A 21,286-nucleotide genomic window follows, 5' to 3' on the forward strand; every position below is an offset into this window, starting at 1 on the left:
CTATGGGGGGTTGGAGAGCTGTTTGAATGGTTTTCCTACCTGTAGCAGCTGCGGCTCTCAGTGAATGTACACACTCTGTGTTTCCTGTGATGAAGATGATGATGAATGCTTAATTCCTCATCAGCATGCACTTTGCTTCGTGGTGCAGACTGAATAGATGCATCATGAAGAAAAGCATGTCTGTATCACATTTCAGGGATTTTTTCAGATTTTCGAATTGTAACAGTTGCTATTGTAATGCAGTAATATTATATATATATATATATATATATATATATATATATATATATATATATATTATATAATAATAACTATTGTAATGCGGCGCCTCCTGTCTCATGACTGGTGTGTCACCCCCTTTTTGTTCTTCTTCGCACTCCTCCTGTAATGGATGCTCCCGTGTGTACGTGGACTAGTGTGCGCTTTAGTAATGTGTGGTAGAGGTAGCACTTTTATTTTTGATATTGTAAATAAATGAGTACTTTTTGGAAAGTCAGAAGCTGTTGCTCATTTGCTATCCACCTGCACACCTTCGCGGCTGGCTTCATCTCCACCGCACGTTACAGTATGCGTCACCACTTTTCATGCATCGTGCTTGTTGCAGCAGAATCCTGCATTATGTAACCCTGTGCAGCAGTGCAGCTGTTCGGCTGCTCTAGAGCTGGGCTGTGATGACACTATGTTGCATCAGGTGTGAGGATAAAAATAAAAAACATTCAGCTCAACAGTGGAACAGATTACAGAGATCTAACATTAGCTGGGGTGGTTTTCCTGCAGACTCTGTTTGTGAGATAAACAGTTTGTGGAGGTTAATATGCTGCAGGTGTCACAGTGTCATGCAGATCCTGTTTAAGCAAAAGGAAAATATCCTGAAATGAATTAACAGGCTGCCTTCTAGAAATAATGATCAAATCTTTATAGGTTTTATGAAATATGTTATCCAACTTAAAACACTTCATCATTCAATCATTTGGCACTAGGATCAAATGTTTTAGAAATACATGACTGTGCTGCAGCGGTGCAGTCAGTGAACGTTCGTGTAATCCCCACTCTGGAACAAACTCTGGTAATCGGCACATCTGTTCCCAAAATGTTGATGACTGAGCATCAAGACACTAGAGACACCAGCAACCATAGTCAACTGTCCTCCAGGGGCCAGAGCAGGCGACACTGAGGGAAATGTAAAACTGCTGGCTAAGGGTAAACGTAAATTCAGTAAAATCATAATTCACATGGGCAGTAATGACACCCGGTTACGTCAGTCGGAAGTCACTAAAATCAATATTGAATCGGTGTGTTTGCCAAAACAATGTCGGACTCTGTAGTTTTCTCTGGTCCCCTCCCCAATCAGACCAGGAGTGACATGTTTAGCCGCATGTTCTCCTTAAACTGCTGTCTGAGTGGTGTCCAAAAAATAATTTCTAGATAATTAGGAAATTTCTGGGGAAAACGCAGTTTTGTTAGGAAAGATGGCATCCATCACACCTCTGAATTTGGTCAATTTTATTAAACCACCCAAAACATGACTATCCAGTGTTGGGAACAGGAAGCAGAAAGACATTTAATCTGTTATTAGACTCAATTGGCTTCTTTCAAAATGTAAACGAGCTCACCCACCACAGTAATGAGACTCTAGATCTTTTTTTGACATCTGGCATAGAAACTGAACATTTAACAGTTTTCATGAACTGAGCTCTGTTGAGCCAACCATCCCTTTAACGTTAACTAGTAATGACTTCATGAACTTCTTCACAAATAAAATGTTAATCATTAGAGAAACTTTTACTATTACTTTACCTAAAGTGTATCATGTGTTGAATTGTGTGATTTTGTCTGTTCACACAGCTCTCTCTTAGTTGTTTTTATATACGCTTGGATTCTTTCTGTTTTCAAGATTCAACAGTCACGTGCGTAGTTGTACAAGTACAACGTGCAGTGAAATGTATCCTGACTCTTCGGCTGTGCAAAAGGGGAGAGAAGAACATTACATACATTAGGTGAATATATACACGGGGAGCACTATGTGCAGCAAGTGGGTGAATTGTGTACATTAAATGAATTAAATAAAATCTGAAAATTTTAAATTAAAAATCTGAAATGTACATTGTTGTTAAAGTGTGTTAAAGTGTCTAGAAGAGAGTCCTGTCTCAGTCACATGTGTGTGTGTTATGGTTTAGGGCCTGGGGATAGAAGCTCCTCTTGAGTCTCTCTGTCCTTCCCCGGATGGTGCAGAACCTTCTGCCTGACTGCAGAAGTTGGAGCAGTTTGTTGCCAGGATGGGACGGGTCCTTCAGTGTCTGAGCTGTTCTGGTCCAGCAACTCCTGGTGTAGGTGTCCTGAAGGGGGTGAAGCAATCCTGCAGCAGCGCTCTGCTGTACGGATCACTCTCTGAAGAGCTTTTTGGTCCTTAACACAGCTGTTCCCAAACCAGGATGAGATGTCCTGTGTGAGGATGCTCTCCACAGCGCCTGTATAGAAAATCCTGATGACTGGCAAGACCCTGAACTTCCAGTTATCGTAGGGGGTACAGGCGCTTTAAGGCTAAAGGGTGGCCCAATGAACAGTCTGGTACAATCATTGTTCAATTTGTGGGAGCATGGAGACACCAGCAGGGGGAGACTGCACCATTATTTCCTCAAGAAACACCTTCACACTGACTTTGGGAAATTTTTATCAGTATGTGTCCTGTCCTACCAAATCTTGGACCTTTGTTATGGATCGGTGAAGAATACTTAATATTTAAATCCCTCCCACTTCCTCCGATGAACTGTTGTTATATGGTCAGAAGAATCTGTGCTTTGCAGGAATGTTTTAAATGTACAGATTGGGAAGTTTTTATCCAGTCTTGTGGAGTTGATCTTTGGTGGATGTTACTAGCTCATATGCAGTTTTTTGTAAAGACATGATTATACCCCTAATCGTGTTAAGGTGTGCCTTAACAATAAGCCACGGGTCACCAAAAGCATTAAATCCTATTTAAGGAAAAAGAGACTGGCTTTTTTAAAGAGGGGGCTGTTACTAACTTTCTTGCAGCCACCAAAGACCTGAAAACCAAAATCCTGAAAGCAAAACAGAGCTACAAAAACCTTCTTGAAAGCAAATTGGCTGCAAAAAAATAGGGGTTTGTCTGGACTTGTATGAAAACCACACCACAGCCACCAAGTGTGGTTCAATTTCTTACTCTTAAAACCCCAAAATTACTTTCCAAAATATACAGAACACTTTCTAAAACAGATGAATCAATATCACTTCCTATTGCAAAATGGGAAGCGGATTTATCAGTTAACTTAGACCAAAACTTCTGGTCTCAGATTTGCTTAAAAACCTTTCATCTAATCAGAAATCCCAGTCTTCAATTAATTCAATACAAAATACTACATAGAGTGCACTATACAGGTCATCGGATGTTCAAGATGGGCTTTACGTCTACCAACAACTGCTCACACTGCTAAACCAATTCACCGGACAATTACATCCACGCTCTTTGGTTCTGTCCACCAGTTCAGAAGTTTTGGCGCGAGATATGTGAAGACTTATCAAAGTGTCTGAAATGTAACATTCCAACTTCCCCTTTAGTGTGTTTGTTGGGCAGCTTAGATAATGTCACTACAGATAAGAATATGGCCCATATGGTTTTCACTGCCCTATGCATAGCCAAGAAAACAGTCCTCATGAACTGGAAAAATAAAAATCTTAATTCTAACCAATATAGAAATTATCTATTAGATTACATTAGTCTTGATACAGCCTCTGCCACCACATCAGATCAATTACTCTGGGCTCCTTTGATCAGCTCCATCACCTAGTGGGGGTGGGGGGTCATAGTTTGGTCCCGCCTTCGCTGTTGTGATTGGTGTGGGGGTAGGGACAGGCTTGGGGCGTCGGGGGATTCCCCAGGAGCATCTTCCTTGGGGAGCTCAACCCGGGGTTGTGGTCATGGCCTATTAAGGGCTCTGTTGGCTCTTAGGTGACGGTTTCCTCGTGGCTGCGTGCAGCGGGGCTAGGGGAGGGTCTGTGCTGACGGACGGGGGTTACTGACCTGGTAGCCTGGCTGCCCCTGGGTGGGTCCGGGACAGGCGTGGGGTTCTGGGGCTGCTCCGTCTCTGGGCTGGGGCCCTGGCTGGGCCTTGGGGGCTTGGGTCCTGGTTGGTGTGTTGCCGGGGTTGTGGGCGGTTGGGTGTATGGGGACACAGCCCTGGCGCAGGGTGCCGCCAGTGCATCGAGCAACCTGGGGGGATCTTCAACTGGTGGGGGAGGCTGTTACACCTTGCAGGAGCTCTCCTCTCTTCAGGAACTCACTCTGCAGGTGGGGGAGATACAGGAGAGGTGGAGGAAGATCTCAGCCTGGGCGTCTATTGTCTTGTGTAGTCTGGAAGATGAGTGGATGAGGGGGTGGGTGCGGTTTTCTCTGTGGTGGGGTCAGGTGGGCTGTCCTGGGCTCTGTGGGGCCGGGCGGTGCTGCTGTTCTGGGCCCCGGTCCGGATGGGCCTGGGACCCCTTTCCCTGGCGGGTTGCAGAGTATGGGGGTGCCTACTGGGGCCAGGGAGGGGTCACTTGCCCCTCCCTTCAGAGGAGGTAACCCCCCCCCCCCCCCTCTGTCCCCTTCTGGCTGCCTGTGCCTCAATTTTATCTCACAACTTAGACATTCACATTACTCACACTCTCATAACACATACATATAGGATCTTGGGGGTGGGCACGCTACACGGACTCCAAATTACCATCAGGGTGTACAACCTCACCCCTGGCGTCGTTGCCCACCTCTCAATTTTAAATACACGTAGACATTGAGGGCTAGCAGGAGGGGCTATGCGCTTACCTGCTGCTCTCTGGCAGGTAGCTCCATGCCCTCCTGGGTTTTAAATGCACCTTAGAACGCACATACATCAACACTACAATGAGCGGGTGGAGGGAGGTTTGGAGTCTTCACACCCCCGTTCTCTGCAGCCTGCTGGAGCGGCGGGGCTAGGAGGAGGAGTTGGCCGTCCGACTGGGGTCTGGAATGTGGGGCCTCCCTGCTGCTGCGGAGTCGGGGCGGTCTGCTTCTCTCCACCCAGGGAAAAGGGTAACACCACCTGGGTCTGGGTGCAGTTCCCCCCTCCAGGGGCAAGGGTACCTAGACCCGGGGTATAGAGTACGTTTGGGGAGTGTGATTGTGTGTACAGCGTCTCTTTATGTCTGTCTCCACGTTGGTTGAGTGTTGAGTAATTGCATATGAGAGCATGAGGGTGGGAATGGATGTTTGTATCTGTGTGTGCCTGTTTGTCTGTGTCTATATGTCAGGTTGGGTATCAGACGCCACCTCTCTGGGGACATCTCCTTTATCCCCGTCCCTCTTCCCTGCTGTTTTTCTTTCCCTCTTTCTTTCCCCAGTCAAATCTGTCCCGTATTTAGCAAGTGAAAATAAAATAAAATAAACAATAAAAGGTGAATCAAATAGACCATTACGGCAAGGCTGGGATGGTCCATTTGGTAAAGTAAATCCGTTGGGCATCTTTCTTCGCCTTTAGACAATAATTCTGATGAAAAAGAGCCAAACGGGACAGGCAAAAAAAGAAAAAAAAACTTCTTCTGATTTTAACGAGGATATTTTGGAACTTAAACAGAAACTGAAACATACTCAGCACTTGTTGTGTCCACATACTATTGCATTTGTTCTGTAGATGCATTTACAGGATGCGCTAGAGGGCGCTAGTGAGTATGTTGTTGTGGTATTTGGGAAGAAGAAAAAATAAAAAATAAATTAAGGAGTTTTCTCTGTTCCTACCTGCGTGTGTGTGTAATGCCTGCTGAACTAACACCACACAACAGCACTTTATCACTCAGTGATGTCCAAAAGGCCGAGCTGTGGTCCTGATAACATGGCTGCCTAATTAAACCTTGTGCTAAAGAACTCAGTCCTATATTTCAGGTTATTTTGAATAAATCCTTGCAAATACAACATGTGCCCTCTCTTTGGACAGAAGCTGTCGTGGTTCCTGTCACAAAATCTAGTCGTCCAACGTTTCTAAATGACTTCAGGCCTGTTGCCCTCACCTCAGTCGTGATGGACGTATTTGAAAAAATCATCACTGAACATGAGCTGGATCCACTGCAGTTTGTATAGTGGTCCAATAGAGGACTCTACTTACCCTGATTCTCAAACACGGAGAGAGTAAAGCTTCAGTTCATCGATTTGTCCTCTGCTTTTAATACAATACAGCTCCATATTTAAATCAAAAGACTTTAAGAGCAGTTTGAAATCAGGAAAATCCTGGTAGGAATAAATGGAATAAAAGCTAATTTACCTTTGGGTATAAATAAAGTAACCTTAACACGGTCTCTGCCACGGCCTTCATGGGTCTGGAACTAAAAATATCTGGACAGATGAAACCAAGATTCTGTTTTATATACAAGGAAAGGACACCACACCATTTGTTTAATTTTCTAATAGCTGCTATCTGTCAATCTAGTTTTAAACATCCTGAGAACCACAAGTAAGTCTGCAGTGTGAGAGCGAAGTGCTCTAATAGGGTGATATGGTACTACAAGGTCATTAAGATAAGATGGGGCCTGATTATTTAAGACCTTGTATGTGAGGAGCAGGATTTTCAATTCTGGATTTAACAGGAAGCCAAAACAGGAGAAATATGCTCTCTCTTTCTAGTCCCTGTCAGGACTCTTGCTGCAGCATTTTGGATTAGCTGAAGGCTTTTCAGGGAGTTTTTAGGACTTCCTGATAATAATGAATTACAGTCGTCCAGCCTGGAAGTAATAAATGCATGAACTAGTTTTTCAGCGTCACTCTGAGACAGGATATTTCTAATTTTAGAGATGTTGCGCAAATGGAAGAACGCAGTCTTACATATTTGTTTAATATGTGCGTTGAAGGACATATCCTGGTCAAAAATGACTCCAAGGTTCCTCACAGTGTTACTGGAGGCCAAGGTAATGCCTTCCAGAGTAAGAATCTGGTTAGATACCATATTTCTAAGCTTTTCAGCGCCGAGTACAATGACCTCAGTTTTATCTGAGTTAAGAAGCAGAAAGTTAGTGGCCATCCAAGTCTTTATGTCTTTAAGACATTCCTGCAGTTTAACTAATTGGTGTGTGTTATCTGGCTTCATGGACAGATAGAGCTGGGTGTCATCTGCATAGCAGTGAAAATGTATGCTATGTCTTCTAATGATGCTGCCTAGGGGAAGCATGTATAATGTAAACAGAATTGGTCCTAGCACTGAACCCTGTGGAACTCCATAATTAACCTCAGTGTGTGAAGAGGACTCTCCATTTACATGCACAAATTGGAGTCTATTAGATAGATATGATACAAACCACTGCAGTGCAGTACATGTAATACCTACAGCATGTTCTAATCGCTCTAATAGGATATTATGGTCAACAGTATAGAATGCTGCACTGAGGTCTAGCAGGACAAGCACAGAGATGAGTCCACTGTCAGAGGCCATAAGAAGATCATTTGTAACCTTCACTAAAGCTGTTTCTGTGCTGTGATGAACTCTGAAACCTGACTGAAACTCTTCAAATAAACCATTCCTCTGCAGATGATCTGTTAGCTGTTTGACAACTACTCTTTCAAGGATGTTTGATATGAAAGGAAGGTTGGAGATTGGCCTATAATTAGCTAAGACTGCTGGGTCTAGAGATGCTTTTTGAGTAAAGGTTTAACTGCAGCCACCTTGAAGGCCTGTGGTACATAGCCGATTATTAGAGATAGGTTGATCATATATAAGATCGAAGAATTAATCAATGGCAGGACTTCTTTGAGCAGTTTTGTAGGAATGGGGTCTAAAAGACACGTTGATGGTTTGGAGGAAGTAATTATTGAAGTTAACTCAGAAAGATCGATTGGAGAAAAAGAGTCTAACTTAACATCAATGGTACTAAGAGTAGCTGTAGATAATATTACATCTGTGGGATGATTATTGGTAATTTTTTCTCTAATGATAAAAATTTTATTTGTGAAGAAGTTCATGAAGTCATCACTAGTTAACGTTAAAGGGATGGTTGGCTCAAAAGAGCTCTGACTTTTTGTCAGCCTGGCTACAGTGCTGAAGAGAAACCTGGGGTTGTTCTTATTTTCTTCAATCAGTGATGAGTAGTAAGCTGTTCTGGCTTTGCGGAGGGCTTTCTTATAAAGCAACAAACTATTTCTCCAGGCTAAATGATGATCCTCTAAATTTGTAACACGCCATTTCCTCTCCAGATTACGAGTCATCTGCTTTAGGGTACGTGTTTGAGAATTATACCACGGAGTCAGGTACTTCTGATTAGAGACCTTAGTTTTCACTGGAGCTACAGTATCCAGAGTCGTACGTAGTGAGGAGGTGAAATTATTAACAAGATAATCGACCTCTGTTGGGGTAGCGTTCAGATAGCTGCTCTGCTCTGTGTTGGTACAGGGCATTGACGATGATAACAGTGGCTGGATTATATTCTTAAACTTAGTTACAGCGCTTTCAGAAAGACATCTACTTTGATAAAGTCCACTCTCCACTGCTGCGTAATCAATTATTGTAAATGTAAATGTTATCAAGAAATGATCAGACAGGAGAGGGTTTTCAGGAAACACTGTTAAATGTTCAGTTTCTATGCCATATGTTAAAACAAGATCTAGAGTGTGATTAAAGTGGTGGGTGGGTTCTGTTACATTTTGAGAGAAACCAATTGAGTAACAACAGATTAAATGCCATGTTGAGGCTGTCATTTTTAGCATCTACATGGATGTTAAAATCACCCACAATAATTATTTTATCTGAGCTCAGAACTAAATTAGATATAAAGTCTGAGAAATCAGACAGAAACTCTGTGTAAGGCCCAGGTGGACGATAGATGATAACAAGTAAGACTGGTTTCTGAGTTTCACAGCTGGGGTGGACAATGTTAAGCATCAGGCTTTCAAATGAATTAAAAGTCTGTCTTGGTCTTTCATTAATTAATAGACTGGTGTGAAAAATTGCTGCCACACCGCCCCCTCGACCTGTGCTTCGAGATTTCTGGTAGTTAGAATGACTCGGGGGTGTTGATTCATTTAAACTAACATAATCATCCTGCTGCAACCAGGTTTCTGTAAGGCAGAGTAAATCAATTTGTTGATCAATTATTAAGTCATGTACTAACAGAGACTTGGAGGAGAGAGACCTAATATTTAATAATCCACATTTCACTGTTTTACTCTTTGGTTCAGATGTGGATACTGTATTGTTCTTTCTTTGTGATTGTTTAAGTTGTTTGTTGCTGGTTTTTAGTTTGTTTTTTGTCTTTTTGGAAGCTGACACAGTCTCTATGGAGATGGGTTTTTGGGGGGGTAGCAGGAGGAGAGAAGCTGCAGAGAGGCGTGTAAGACTGCAACTCTGCTTCCTGGTCCCAACTCTGGATAGTCATGTTTTGAGGGGTTTAATAAATTTGTCGATATTTCTAGAAATGAGAGCTGCTCCATCCAAAGTGGGATGGATGCCATCTCTCCTAACAAGACCAGGTTTCCTCCAGAAGGTTTGCCAATTATCTATGAAACCCACATCGTTTCACATCGTACTCTGTAGTTTTGAACTGGACACCAAATAAAAAGCAAACGCTAATGATGCTGCTTTGTATCTAATGGATGTGTAGGTTGTTGCGGGTTCAGATATTGAGGGTGAGCACAAAAACAATAATGGTCCAGAAGAGCTTCGGTCAAACAATGATTTTAATGAACACACGCGTGGGAAGATGAACACTGCCCTTCCATCGATCTCCGCCCAATAATACACAAACGGTTGTTTTATACCATCAGCGTTTGGTTTATGACGCCCCCTCATGCGTCAGAACAGATACAAAGCACATACAATAATATTGATGACTTTTGACATATATGGAAAGAGCCTTCTCTCCGTCTCGAGGCCAGGTGCCTCACTTATCTCCTGGAGCAGACTGTCCCTTTCACAGGCATACTTTTGCAGCTACAGGCATTTGCAAACTGTTATTCGAACTCCTAGCCTAAACATGAGCCCAACTGTTGTCTGTGTGTGTGTGTCGACCTCCAACGCACTCAGCCTCACCCCGCCCGTTGGCACTTCTGGCCTTTTACCAGACAGAAACTCTCTGTGATAGGTGTAATAATCATAACTAAGAACATGTGTAATCTATTGAATAAATGCTTTGATTAAATGATAATGAATGTAATGGTAATGATGATGGTTATGAATAGTAGCAGTAAAATATTTCCCTGATCTCCACAAGGTACTAGTTGGTACACTTTAGCCACGGGGGCGAATTTCAAACAAGTGTGGTAACACGAGAACATCTTTGCATGAGCAAAGAGACGACTAACCCAGCCCCTCTTCCTCAGTCTCTTAAGAGCTCCACGTAAAAAAGATGATAAAAAAGTGGATCAATCAGTTCAGTCAGTGGCATCGTCAGAGGAAGGGTGACAGAGATCTATACTATATTTAAAAAACTTCAGGAGCAGGAAGACATTAATCCTTTACTTTATCTGTACATCATCAGTGTTACATGTTTCCATTTAAACACAGGAAAGTCATCCATGTGCTGCTCCAGAGCCTGATGACACAGAAGTAGGCCTCACCTCAGCTTGTGGCTCAAAATGAAACAAACTTTGCTGACTGGTTTAATCTTCGATGTGCTGCAACTCCAGCAATGTGAGAGCATGCAGGGAGCTGAACCTGCATGTCTTCCCTCAGTGATACGGCTCAACAGCATGTCTAAACTGAAACCACACACGGATCGAGATGAACTGAATAGTCACGCTGAAAATCTTTATTGGTATGCATTTTAATTTGCTGAGAACAAAACTACTTAGGAGCCCAGATGATGCAGGGATGGACGGTCCACTGACTGATGACCTAACAGGACTCCTGCTGCTGCTCCAAAAAGAAGAAACTCTGTAGCGTCACATCAGTCTTTATTGTCAGTATCTCAAATCATGTTATTACATATTATTTTTCACAATGATAAAAGCAGAAGGTCCACAGTGTGAAACGGTGGGTGGAACAGCTGGAACAGCTGTAGTGCAGATGAGTAAACTTGACTAAAGCTTCCAGTAGTGTTGTCTGCAGCTCACATGCATCTGATTCAACTTGCATCACACGTGAGGTTTGTTAATGAAATGTGAGACATTGTTTGGTGCATGACTTTGGCAGAGAGCTGCAGGACTCAGATTTTAAACTTTCAGTAGCTCGTCTTGATAGAAGTAGACGGTCACGCTCTGACAAGTTCATCGCAGCTGTGTTTATGTCTCTGGTTCACTATTGTTACCATCAGCATGGACACATGACTCAGACCATCACATTTATAATCTCCAGAAGACGTTTTATCATTATTATTATTTTAACATAGGGCTGTGAAACTGTAGTGCTTTGTATGGATGCTTCCTTCAAACCCATCATTTCCTCATCTTAATGATTAACAGTAACAGATGCTTTTACAGAAGCAGGTGAGTAAAGACTGAAAACTGCTTTTCAATTACTGACTGATTACGTTTCAGCTCACAGATACTTTGGTCGCTTCAGCACAAGACGTCCGTTTGGCTTAAACACGCTGCTGCACACGTGCAGACGGCAGCAGCTGTGAGGAAACACGACTCTTTGGTGAATCTGCACAACAACATCGGGCTGATGTAGCAAACACTACACAGGCTCATCGCCATCATCACCATCATGAGCCGCGTGTCTGCTGTCTACTATCACTTACTAAAACGACTGCATCACTAATGACTAATAAACATCAGAGTTTCATTATAAACTTTAAATATTAAAGTAGAAATCAATATCAATGTACCTTTTATTACAAATTAAACTGTTTTGTTGAGCAGTTCTGAGGCTGATCGTCGCTGCTTCGTGTGGAAACGCCTCCTGCTGCCAAATCCACGAGTTAGCGAAGGACACCTGAGGGCGTCCGTGTCACATGACAGGAGCCAGCTGCTCGCTACATGCTCACTGTAGCATGCAGCACAACAACGACACAAACCAGAGAACCTTGTGTGTGTGTGTGTGTGTGTGTGTGTGTGGATTACAGTGCTGGTTTTAGTGATGTTGGAATGGTGAGACTGGGATTCAGGAGAGACAGGAAGCAGACGGGCAGTGGTTCATTCGTACATCTGAAGGTTTTGCTGGAGAGAGCGGTGTGTGTCATGTGGGGGGCGGGGGCGGCGTCGACCTTTGAACTCCACATTTTAAGCAACGTCTTCCTGGCCTCCGCTGGCCTCTGCTCTCTGTGACACCAGGAACGACTCCCACACCGCCAGACACTGAAACAAAGACGACAGTATTAGTATTACTGCGAGCAGCAGCGACGTGAACGCTGAGAATAAAACTGTGTTTGCAGTGAACGGCAGCTCGTAGTAACGTCCATCCACGAGGCCTCAACGTCAGCTTCATCATTATTGGTCGAAAATTGACAAAAAGCGTGAAGCTATAACTCAACATATTCATCGTCACTTTGACATTAACTATTTTATTGTTTACATGTCATATTGTAAGACACATAGACGTGTTTTTGCCCAGCACACCACAGGAGGCAGAGAGGGACAGATCATCGAGTAATCACCGAGATAATCTTTAGTTATGTCCTTCAACATTTGAATCATATCTGTTATTAACCTCTGTCTCTCTTCCACAGCATGTCTTTATCCTGTCTTCCTTCTCTCACCCCAACCAATCACAGCAGATGGCCCCGCCCCTCCCTGAGCCTGGTTCTGCTGGAGGTTTCTTCCTGTTAAAAGGGAGTTTTTCCTTCCCACTGTCGCCAAAGTGCTGCTCATAGGGGGTCATATGATTGTTGGGTTTTTCTCTGTATCTATGAAGCGCCTTGAGGCGACTTTTGTTGTGATTTGGCGCTATATAAATAAAATTGAATTGAATTGAATTGAATTGAACATACTGAACACAGATTCAAGATGTCACATTTGACCTCTGACCTCAAGTCACACCTGCCTTTGTTTCAGTTTGACCCCAGACTGTGTCCCGTCTTTAAACACAGTCAAGAGAGAGAGAAGAAACACTCAAGCTCGTCCTCCATGAGCTGCTCCTACATCATGTTTGTGCAGCCGCGTCACACCAAACAGTGTGATGAACGCCCTCATCATCTCATCTGTGTGTGTGTGTGTGTGTTGAGGAGCTGGTCGGTAAAAAGAAAGCATTTGGAGACTATTTTAGTGCTGCAGCGTTAAAATGACGTTAACGCCATAACTGTATTAACGCGGCAAATCTCCGTTAACAAGTTCCCGTGGATCGCCCCGTGCATGGGGCTGCACGGCGTCGTTAGCGGCTACCTCGTTAACGTGTTGACACCGTGCAGCTAGCACTACCTGTATTTTCACCATTTACAACAGCGCCATGAAGTGCAAAATGAAGAGTGTGTGAAACTGTGTGCTGTGTCCCAGACCGAAGCCTCCAGCCTCGAAACAAACTACAGAACTCCTATACCGTATTTTTCGGACTATAAGCTCACACTAAAATCCTTTCATTTTGTCAACAATCGACAGTGCGCCTTATGTATGAGTTCTGGTTGTGCTTACTGACCGCAAACCGATTTTACGTGCTACACGGCGCTCAGAAATCTGTCAACAATGTTTTAGTACGACTTTGGTAAACTACGAAGTCACAGCGCTTGATGGATTGTTGGAGCATTACGGCATCGTAGGCGGAGCCTCGCGGAGTGATACGTACTGTGTGTGTATAAGGACCACAAATGTCTGTAAGAGACACGGTTTCAAACTCCAGGCTGTCAGCAGCAGAACTTTTGGGAACAGAGCAGCTGTGACATCTGTGTTATTCTGCTCAGCGTCTGTTAGTCGGGCTGCTCGCTTATGGCAAAAATGATAATCACGATTATTTTCACTGAGGTCTCGATTATTTGACGATATTTATTTAACAATAACAATGTGTTGAATAAAATATAAAATAATATAAAATAGTGCAAATACTGATAACAGTGCAAATGTTTGCAATATAAGAAATAAATGAAAAATGTAAACATGTTTAGTGAAGTTTGCAGTGTTGCTCTGTGGTGCAGCTACGACACTGTAGCAAAGTTTACACACTGTGTCTACTTGATCCACGTCTGACTGAACCCATAATGTTTCCACACCACTCAAGTTTTTTACCTCTTTTCAACCAACAGCAGTCACTCTCCTCTCCAAATAACTTCTGCTGAGCTTTCCGAGCTTCCCTCGGCTCCTCTTAATCAGCGGTCCCCAACCCCCGGGCCTCGGACCGGTACCGGTCCATGAGTCGTTTGGTACCGGGCCGCAAGAGTTGAGGCTCAGGTGTGAAATGTATAGTTTTCAGGGTTTTTATCGGTTTTCAGCGTTATTTTGTTATTGTTTTTATCCTTTACTCGGTTTTCCTGGGTCTTTTCACGTGTGTTATGAATAAATCTTCATTTTTTTCGGTACCGGTACTAGTTTTATTTTGTTGTATTTATCCGCGACACCTTAAAGGCCGGTCCGTGAAAATATTGTCGGGCATAAACCGGTCCGTGGTGCAAAAAAGGTTGGAGACCGCTGCTCTTCATTGTTGTGACACGTGTTCGAAATGCAGAGAGGTGCGCTCGATTTGCCACACGGAGCAGCGCGAGAGTAAAGCACGAGGGAGGGGCTAATAATCGGCTCAGTCATTTTTAATGATCGTTGAAAGCCCAGATCGTAATCGAGATTACAATTCGATTAATTGAGCAGCCCTAGCTGTTAGTTTACATTTTGACTGCACAATTGTGAGCTCTTTGTTATGCACAAAAACAACCGTTTTCTTTTATTTCTGGAGAATTATTATTTAATAAATGCTGATAATTTATTTCAGAGTAATGTTTTCATGCCGGTGTGACATCTGGGACACAGCTTTGACTAAGAACTCTTTTTGAGTCTGAAGACTGGGACGAGAGGACGGCACAGTCAGAAACACGGCCCTGACTCAACTCTGACCTCATTAGGAAAGTCTGATCAGCTGACCGCTCTCCTCCACACTCATTGGTGCTCAGCAGGTGACCAGAATCAGGACAAACACAGAGATGTGTGTGTTGGTCCTCTTGTAGCACAAAAACCTATAATTCTTTAAAACGTAGACAGAAAAGTACCAGGACTCAGAGCGGTGGTATTCAGCTGGTGTCAGGAACAAATGTGGGGCCAGCTGGTGGGCCGCCATCACCCTGCTGCCCCCCTACTCACTCTCCACCTGCTCGTGTCTCACCAGCCTGTTCATCACCACTGGAAGCAGGAATTAGACACGTCCCTCAGTGTAATCCCTGCTTACCGCGGCGCTCATACGTGCCCCGCAGACACTCGGCCACCTGCAGCTTCCTCACCAAAGCTCCTCTCTCACCTCTGTGTGCGACCTTTGACCTCTACTTAGTACAGCTCTGCCAGATCCTTCTCATTTCTCCCATCATGCATCCTGTGTAGATGCCTGGTGAGTGCAGAGAGAGGATGCCCAATAAGAAACCAAACTGTCAATATCTCCATGCGTTTGTTCATCAGGTCACATGGTCGTCCTTCACTCTGCACACTTCACCCAACTAATCACTGGCACTTGCTCAATTTGTACAGAAACCATTCAGGGTGGGTTTTTTTAAATGTTATATTTATGTATATACATTTTTATGGCGATCTGTGCAGAGCACGTCTGGACATTAGGGGTGGGGAAAAATGGATACTGTGTAGCATGGTGATGTTTTGTTTGCTAATAATGTATGGATACAGGGACAGCAGAAATCGATACTTTGTTACAAAAAAGGTTTTTGTGCTCTGACTTCAGAGCATGTTGATCCTTTTTCTGAGCAAGAATCCTGACATTCCTTCACTGTCCAAATGTGTTTAATAAACATGACAGTTTACTTATTTTAATTTAAGACATGTTTTATTTTAATTAAGTTTAAAACTTTTTTATTTAATGTAAAATTATATTTTGTTTCAATTTACTTTCAAATTCTTCAGTTGCTGAAGGGGCTGCATAGTTTTCATAAACTGCATAGTTCAGAATAGCTATAATTGTACCAGATGGTTGATTCAGTTAAGTTGGACTAGACTGTAATACAAACCGTTCAGTTTGTCAACAATCAAACTGAAATGAGAGAAAGACTGAGTGTGAGACTTTGATATTAGAGAAAATGAATATTGATAAAGTTTACCTTTATGTACAGAATCTGAATATCGCAAAATATTTTAAAAAATTACAATAATATCGTATCGTGGGATGTCTGGTGATTCCCACCTCTAGTCAAAGGGTAGCGGACGTAGAGGAAGACGACCGTAGTGACAAACAGCGATACCGAGTGACAGCAACATCAGGAAGACGAGGAGCTGCAGCAGCACTTCTCCAGCACACTGTTGCTATGAGGTAACCATAGAAATGGGCTCTGCCATCCAGAATGGAGGCAGAGCTCCTCATAGCTGTGTATCACCATGACAATCAGTGCATCATTAATAATAACTTTAACTAGTTACAATAGTTACATTATTACTAGTTAGTTACATTCTTAGTGTGATTTGTAACTTCTGACTGATGAACAGATCATGAATGAACTTGTTCTGTTAATTTTCTCTTGCCCGTCCTGCTTCACATATCACTGAGTGGACTCGATTTGTTCAGTCGCGCGATTCAGCTCCTGCTCAAACTGCACGATTGACTCGCAGGGGTGAGAAGTTCATAGGTCACGATGCTCTGATGCGACCTGAGTGCAACACTGTGCGTCCATAACATGAAGGTTATAACAGGAATTCTGTCTTTCACTCACACAGACACGCCACCATCAGCTTTGCTAAATCACTAATGAAAAACATGATCAGCTGTGATTGAGCAGCGACGTCCATCCAACTATTTTCACGGTTGTTGTTGTGATCATTTTGTGAGGCCACATCGAAAAGGCTCGGATGAGCTTTCCAAAGTTCTACAAGTTGTTCCTCCATCGCTTGTGTCCAGATCACACGCCGCCGTGCTGCTCCGTCTTTTTCTCTGATATTCGTGTTTGGGCGTGCGCAGTGTGAGAAGCTGCGGTGACGCCCTCACGACGGTCGCGAGGATTTCAAACCACGACCAAGCGATCGATGATCGGGAGCTGGTCGTGAGGTGTTAATCGCTTCTCGTTACCACACGTATACTACACCACGCACGATGAAGGCCAAGATCGGGCCAATCACCAAAACGGTCGCACGACTCAAAATCGCAGTGTGAGCCCAGCATTAAAGGATCTCATCGACTGTTTTTGACCTGACGTAGCAACACCACCCTTCTTTCCTCGATCTCTCCATCCTCACTCATTTACTTCCTGCCTGCGTCGCTCCGAGCTGCCATCAAACCCTCCCAGGTGGAGGTTTCTTATTAGATCCTCACAGCCTCTCTGGGCTCAGGACCAATCAATCATTCACGGCCCCCACGGCCACACTGGCCCACATGTGCACCTGAATAACAATATGTGCACACATGTGATGGAAGCCCAGAGCACAGTGTGCAAACTGCTCTTTAAACGTCGCTGTGCAGAGTTTCACTGAAGTCACGACTGAGCCAGTGAAACGATCCCAGCTCAGGAAGCTCAGGAAGCTCAGGCCCACTGATCCCACTGCCACTCTGATACTGTCCACTGATGCTCTCGTCACTTCCTCAACACCTCGCCGTGCTGCGGTTCCTCAAGACAACACAAACGGCTCTCACACCAAACCAAACCTCAGCTATTACACAGCAGAGCTCGTGCTGGCAGTGATGTAGACCTTCTGCTGAAGACGCCTCTGATGTGGAATAAATGTAGAAAACAAGGCCAATGAGACGTGTGACCAAGACTGTGGACGCACTAACTGGATTTATGACCTTTGGCTTTGTGCAAAACAACTTCCCATAACTTGGCTGCTTCCCTCTTGGATCATATTCCCACACAGAGACAGGCCGGCTTCTCTCCTCTCAAAGATCAGAACAAAGTGAGCATTAGCTTAGAGAGATCACAGGAGGCAGTTACAGCTCCTTTCACCTTTCAGCTGCATCGTCTATGATAGGATCAGACATTAGGACTTGTTAAACACAGACCTGATCCAGACTTCCTGGTTCCACTGGATTCTGAAACTGGACTTTAGTCCAGGCTCACACACGTCAGCTCTTTCCTCCCAGTCCTCGGGTCTACTTTCTTATAAGGTGTAATGATCATAAAGCACGATGTGAGGTGCTGCACATGTTCATTATTGAAGAATGTGATGACTGGTTTCAGATGCTTTCTTATTAGTTTCTAACTGTCCATGAAACACCTCGAATGTAACTGAATTGAGTAAAGAAGAGAAAACATGAGACGAACTGTCTGAAACTCAGATGTTATAAACTAGCTACCAGGAGCATCCTGAGCCTCCTGCCTCTGTTCAGAGGATGCACCAAACACCTTACTGGAAGTTTCTCTCAGCACATCATCTGGTTACTCGTCCCGACCAACCAGAGCTGAACTCTGCTTCCATCATTTAGTCACCGGCTCCACCTTCATACTTCTTCCTCCCTGTTCTTGAAGTGTTCACTGTAGATATTTCACAAAACCCACTATCATGTCTCCCTCTGCATTTCTCTCTTCATCACCTCTTCATCACCTCTGTTTAAGTCACTGAAGTCTTGCCCTGTCTCCAGGACACTCTCCTCCACTTCATCCAACTTTTCCAGAATTCCCCTTTCTCTTCCCGCTGACCTCCAACCTGTGGAGCGCTGACAGCGTTCAACACCAACACTCTGATTTCCATCTTCGGAGTCATGATCCTGTCTGAGCCTTTCTTCACTTCCACATCTGTTTTGTTGGCGTGTCTTTGCAGTTTAAAGCAGCTGGATGCGACTGCTGTTGTGACTGAGCTTCAGAGCAGGAGGGCGGGGCTTCCTGTAACCAGAATAATCCTGGAAAACGCTGCTGATGCTCACAGTGATTTAATCCGATAAATTCATCTGTTGATTATTAGACTCAGTGTGTAAGCTGCAGTGTTGCTGAGCGAGACACGAGACAACAGAGAGCGCTGCACATGCTTAAGAAGCCTCCACCACACTGAAGAGCACACAAACCACCTGCAGAGGACACAGTGTCAGGTATTCATTGAGCATTCAGCACACACTCAGCTGGCACAGTGTGTGACACGCCCTTTCTCCACTTCAAACCACTGACATGAGCTCAGAACACTGAAACACCAATCAACACAATCATGAGAACACGTTCTCAAAGCCTTCACTTTTATATTCACTCATGAAAACACAGAAATAATGTCCACCTTTGACTTTGGTTAATATTTCTGAAATATTCCAAATGAAATGAACTAAAGGTCCAGTTTAACTTGTAACTGGAAGGTTGCTGATTCGAGCCCCGGCTCTGTATATCTCGGTCGTTGTGTCCTTGAAGACACTTCACCTACCGCCTACTGGTGGTGGTCAGAGGGGCCGATGGCGCGATATGGCAGCCTCGCTGAATGAAGTGAATGAAGAGTGGAATTGTAAAGCGCTTTGAGGGCTTCGAAAAGCGCTGTATAAATGCTATATGAATGCAATCCATTATTATTATTATTACATGTGGACTTGGCAGCAGAACCACCAACACCACAGCCTTTAGCACTGATAACATGTCCTGAGTGAGTTCTTCAGATTACTGTATGAAGGAGGTGAGTTAGCAGGACATGCTGCAGTGTGGCGATCACTTCCTGTTTCAGCTCCACTCAGTCAGGGCTTGACCTCCACTCATCCAGCTCAGTGTGTTGGTGAAGATAAAGGAAGGCCAGTCACTTCCTGTCCGGGTCTTATGTGTCTAATCTAACACTAAACAATGTGGAGAATCCAGCCCGGTGTCTGATCCAGGACCAGTGCGCTCAGCAGCACACACGGCGTCTACAGCAGTAAGACCAGTCTTTGTTCCACTGCTCACGCTGACGAGTGGGAGAAGTTTCATCTCCAAAGCTAAGAGAGGTGGAGTCAGTGTTCTACCTGCAGGATGTGGCACCATGAAGCACAGAGCGGACTGCAGGCAGAGCTGCTGCCCCCTGCTGGAGCACAGAGGAGCTGGGGGCGTGTCTGGGTGGAGACTGCAGGGCTACAACCAACTGAGTGCTGTGAGAGCTTTCTGCTCCACCTGCTCTGCTTCAGCCGTCTGCAATAATATCTCAGTGCTCCTCACTCAGTTTACACAAGCATGCATCAGTCAGCGTGTGCTGTTGGGCACCAACACATCAGCAACACATCTGTCATCAGTACAGTCAGAGTGTCGTGTAGCCTCAGCTGCTGAGCACACACTTCAACAACAGCTGCTCGCACACTCACCTGAACAGCGCACAACGATACAAACCAAAGTCCGGTGAGATGAAAGGTGTCTAAGCTTCTCACCTTCTCGTAGTAGTCCACGTTCTTCTCTGCAGCAGAGATGAAGGCTGATCTGAGGTCAGAGGTCATGCTGTGCTGCCAGCGGGCCCAGTCTCCCTTCAGGCTGTTGTTGGCCTGCTCCATCCGATCTGCCAGGACATCCACCTCCTCCTGAAGCTGCCGCCAAACACACGTTAAGCTTATTGACATGTTAGTGTTCATCATGGAAGCACGACGTCCTGATGAATCCCTGAGCTCCTCCCACAGCCTCTGTGCTAACACTACAGCACCTGCTACACCTGTACAGGTACATGTATCTGTGTAGGTGTGTGCTTGTATGCAACTGTGTGAAGCTGTTTATCACACACCTATTTTCACCTGGCAAAGCATTTACACACACACACACACACACACACATCAGTGTAGAAGATGAAGCAGTTACAGCACAACTTCATGTCACTGTGATATTTGGTGCGTTACTGTGGCAGCAGAGTGCATGCTGGGAGTTTTCTGCCACAGACACTCACCTCATCACTCTCAGTGAAGCACATGAAAGCCAGAGGTCAGTGTGTGCACTTCACTTAGATAACAGTGCCCCCTGCTGGCCACAATACGCACACACACACACACACACACGTCTTATTCGCCTCTCGTCTTATTGGTCAGTGTGGTCAGCTGACACAGACTCACACACAGACCGCGTGTGTGAGTCTGTGTCAGATCCCTTCTCAGCGCTGCATCTGCATGATGGGTTCAAACACCAAAGCTGCTCGGTGTTCACAGACAAATCAAGAGCATAACTTTCAAAATAAAAGACCTGAAGGATGTGAGAGGGAAGGGCCTGCTTATGATAGCTGGCTGCTCAAGCCTCGGCTTTGACCTCACTGCTGGTTGAGCAAATTATTAGTGGGTGCACAGGAGGTTCTGGTTTCCTTGGTGACGGAGAGCCAGCTCCTGCAGCATCCTGTGTGATGGGAGCTGTTAGATCACATGTGGACCAGTCT

At 44.5% G+C, this 21,286-nt stretch overlaps 1 protein-coding gene across 2 annotated transcripts in view; it reads right to left on the reverse strand.

Moving 5' to 3' along the window:
- Positions 1 to 10,883: 10,883 nt before the first annotated feature.
- Positions 10,884 to 21,286, reverse strand: part of snx7 (sorting nexin 7) — a 29,927-nt gene continuing 19,524 nt past the window's right edge. Inside the window, exons 8-9 of one of the 2 annotated variants that reach the window (XM_085172694.1) lie at positions 20,307 to 20,459; positions 10,884 to 12,244 (exon numbers count right to left, since the gene is read on the reverse strand). In XM_085172694.1, coding sequence (XP_085028820.1) covers positions 12,170 to 12,244; positions 20,307 to 20,459 — 228 coding nt within the window. In that variant the 3' untranslated portion in view covers positions 10,884 to 12,169. Of the gene's footprint in view, positions 12,245 to 14,174; positions 20,216 to 20,259; positions 20,460 to 21,286 lie in introns of those variants that run through there. The other variant, XM_085172693.1, reaches the window with a different exon arrangement.

This window comes from Neolamprologus multifasciatus, chromosome 9, assembly GCF_963576455.1.
Source record: "Neolamprologus multifasciatus chromosome 9, fNeoMul1.2, whole genome shotgun sequence".
Lineage (NCBI taxonomy): Eukaryota > Metazoa > Chordata > Actinopteri > Cichliformes > Cichlidae > Neolamprologus > Neolamprologus multifasciatus.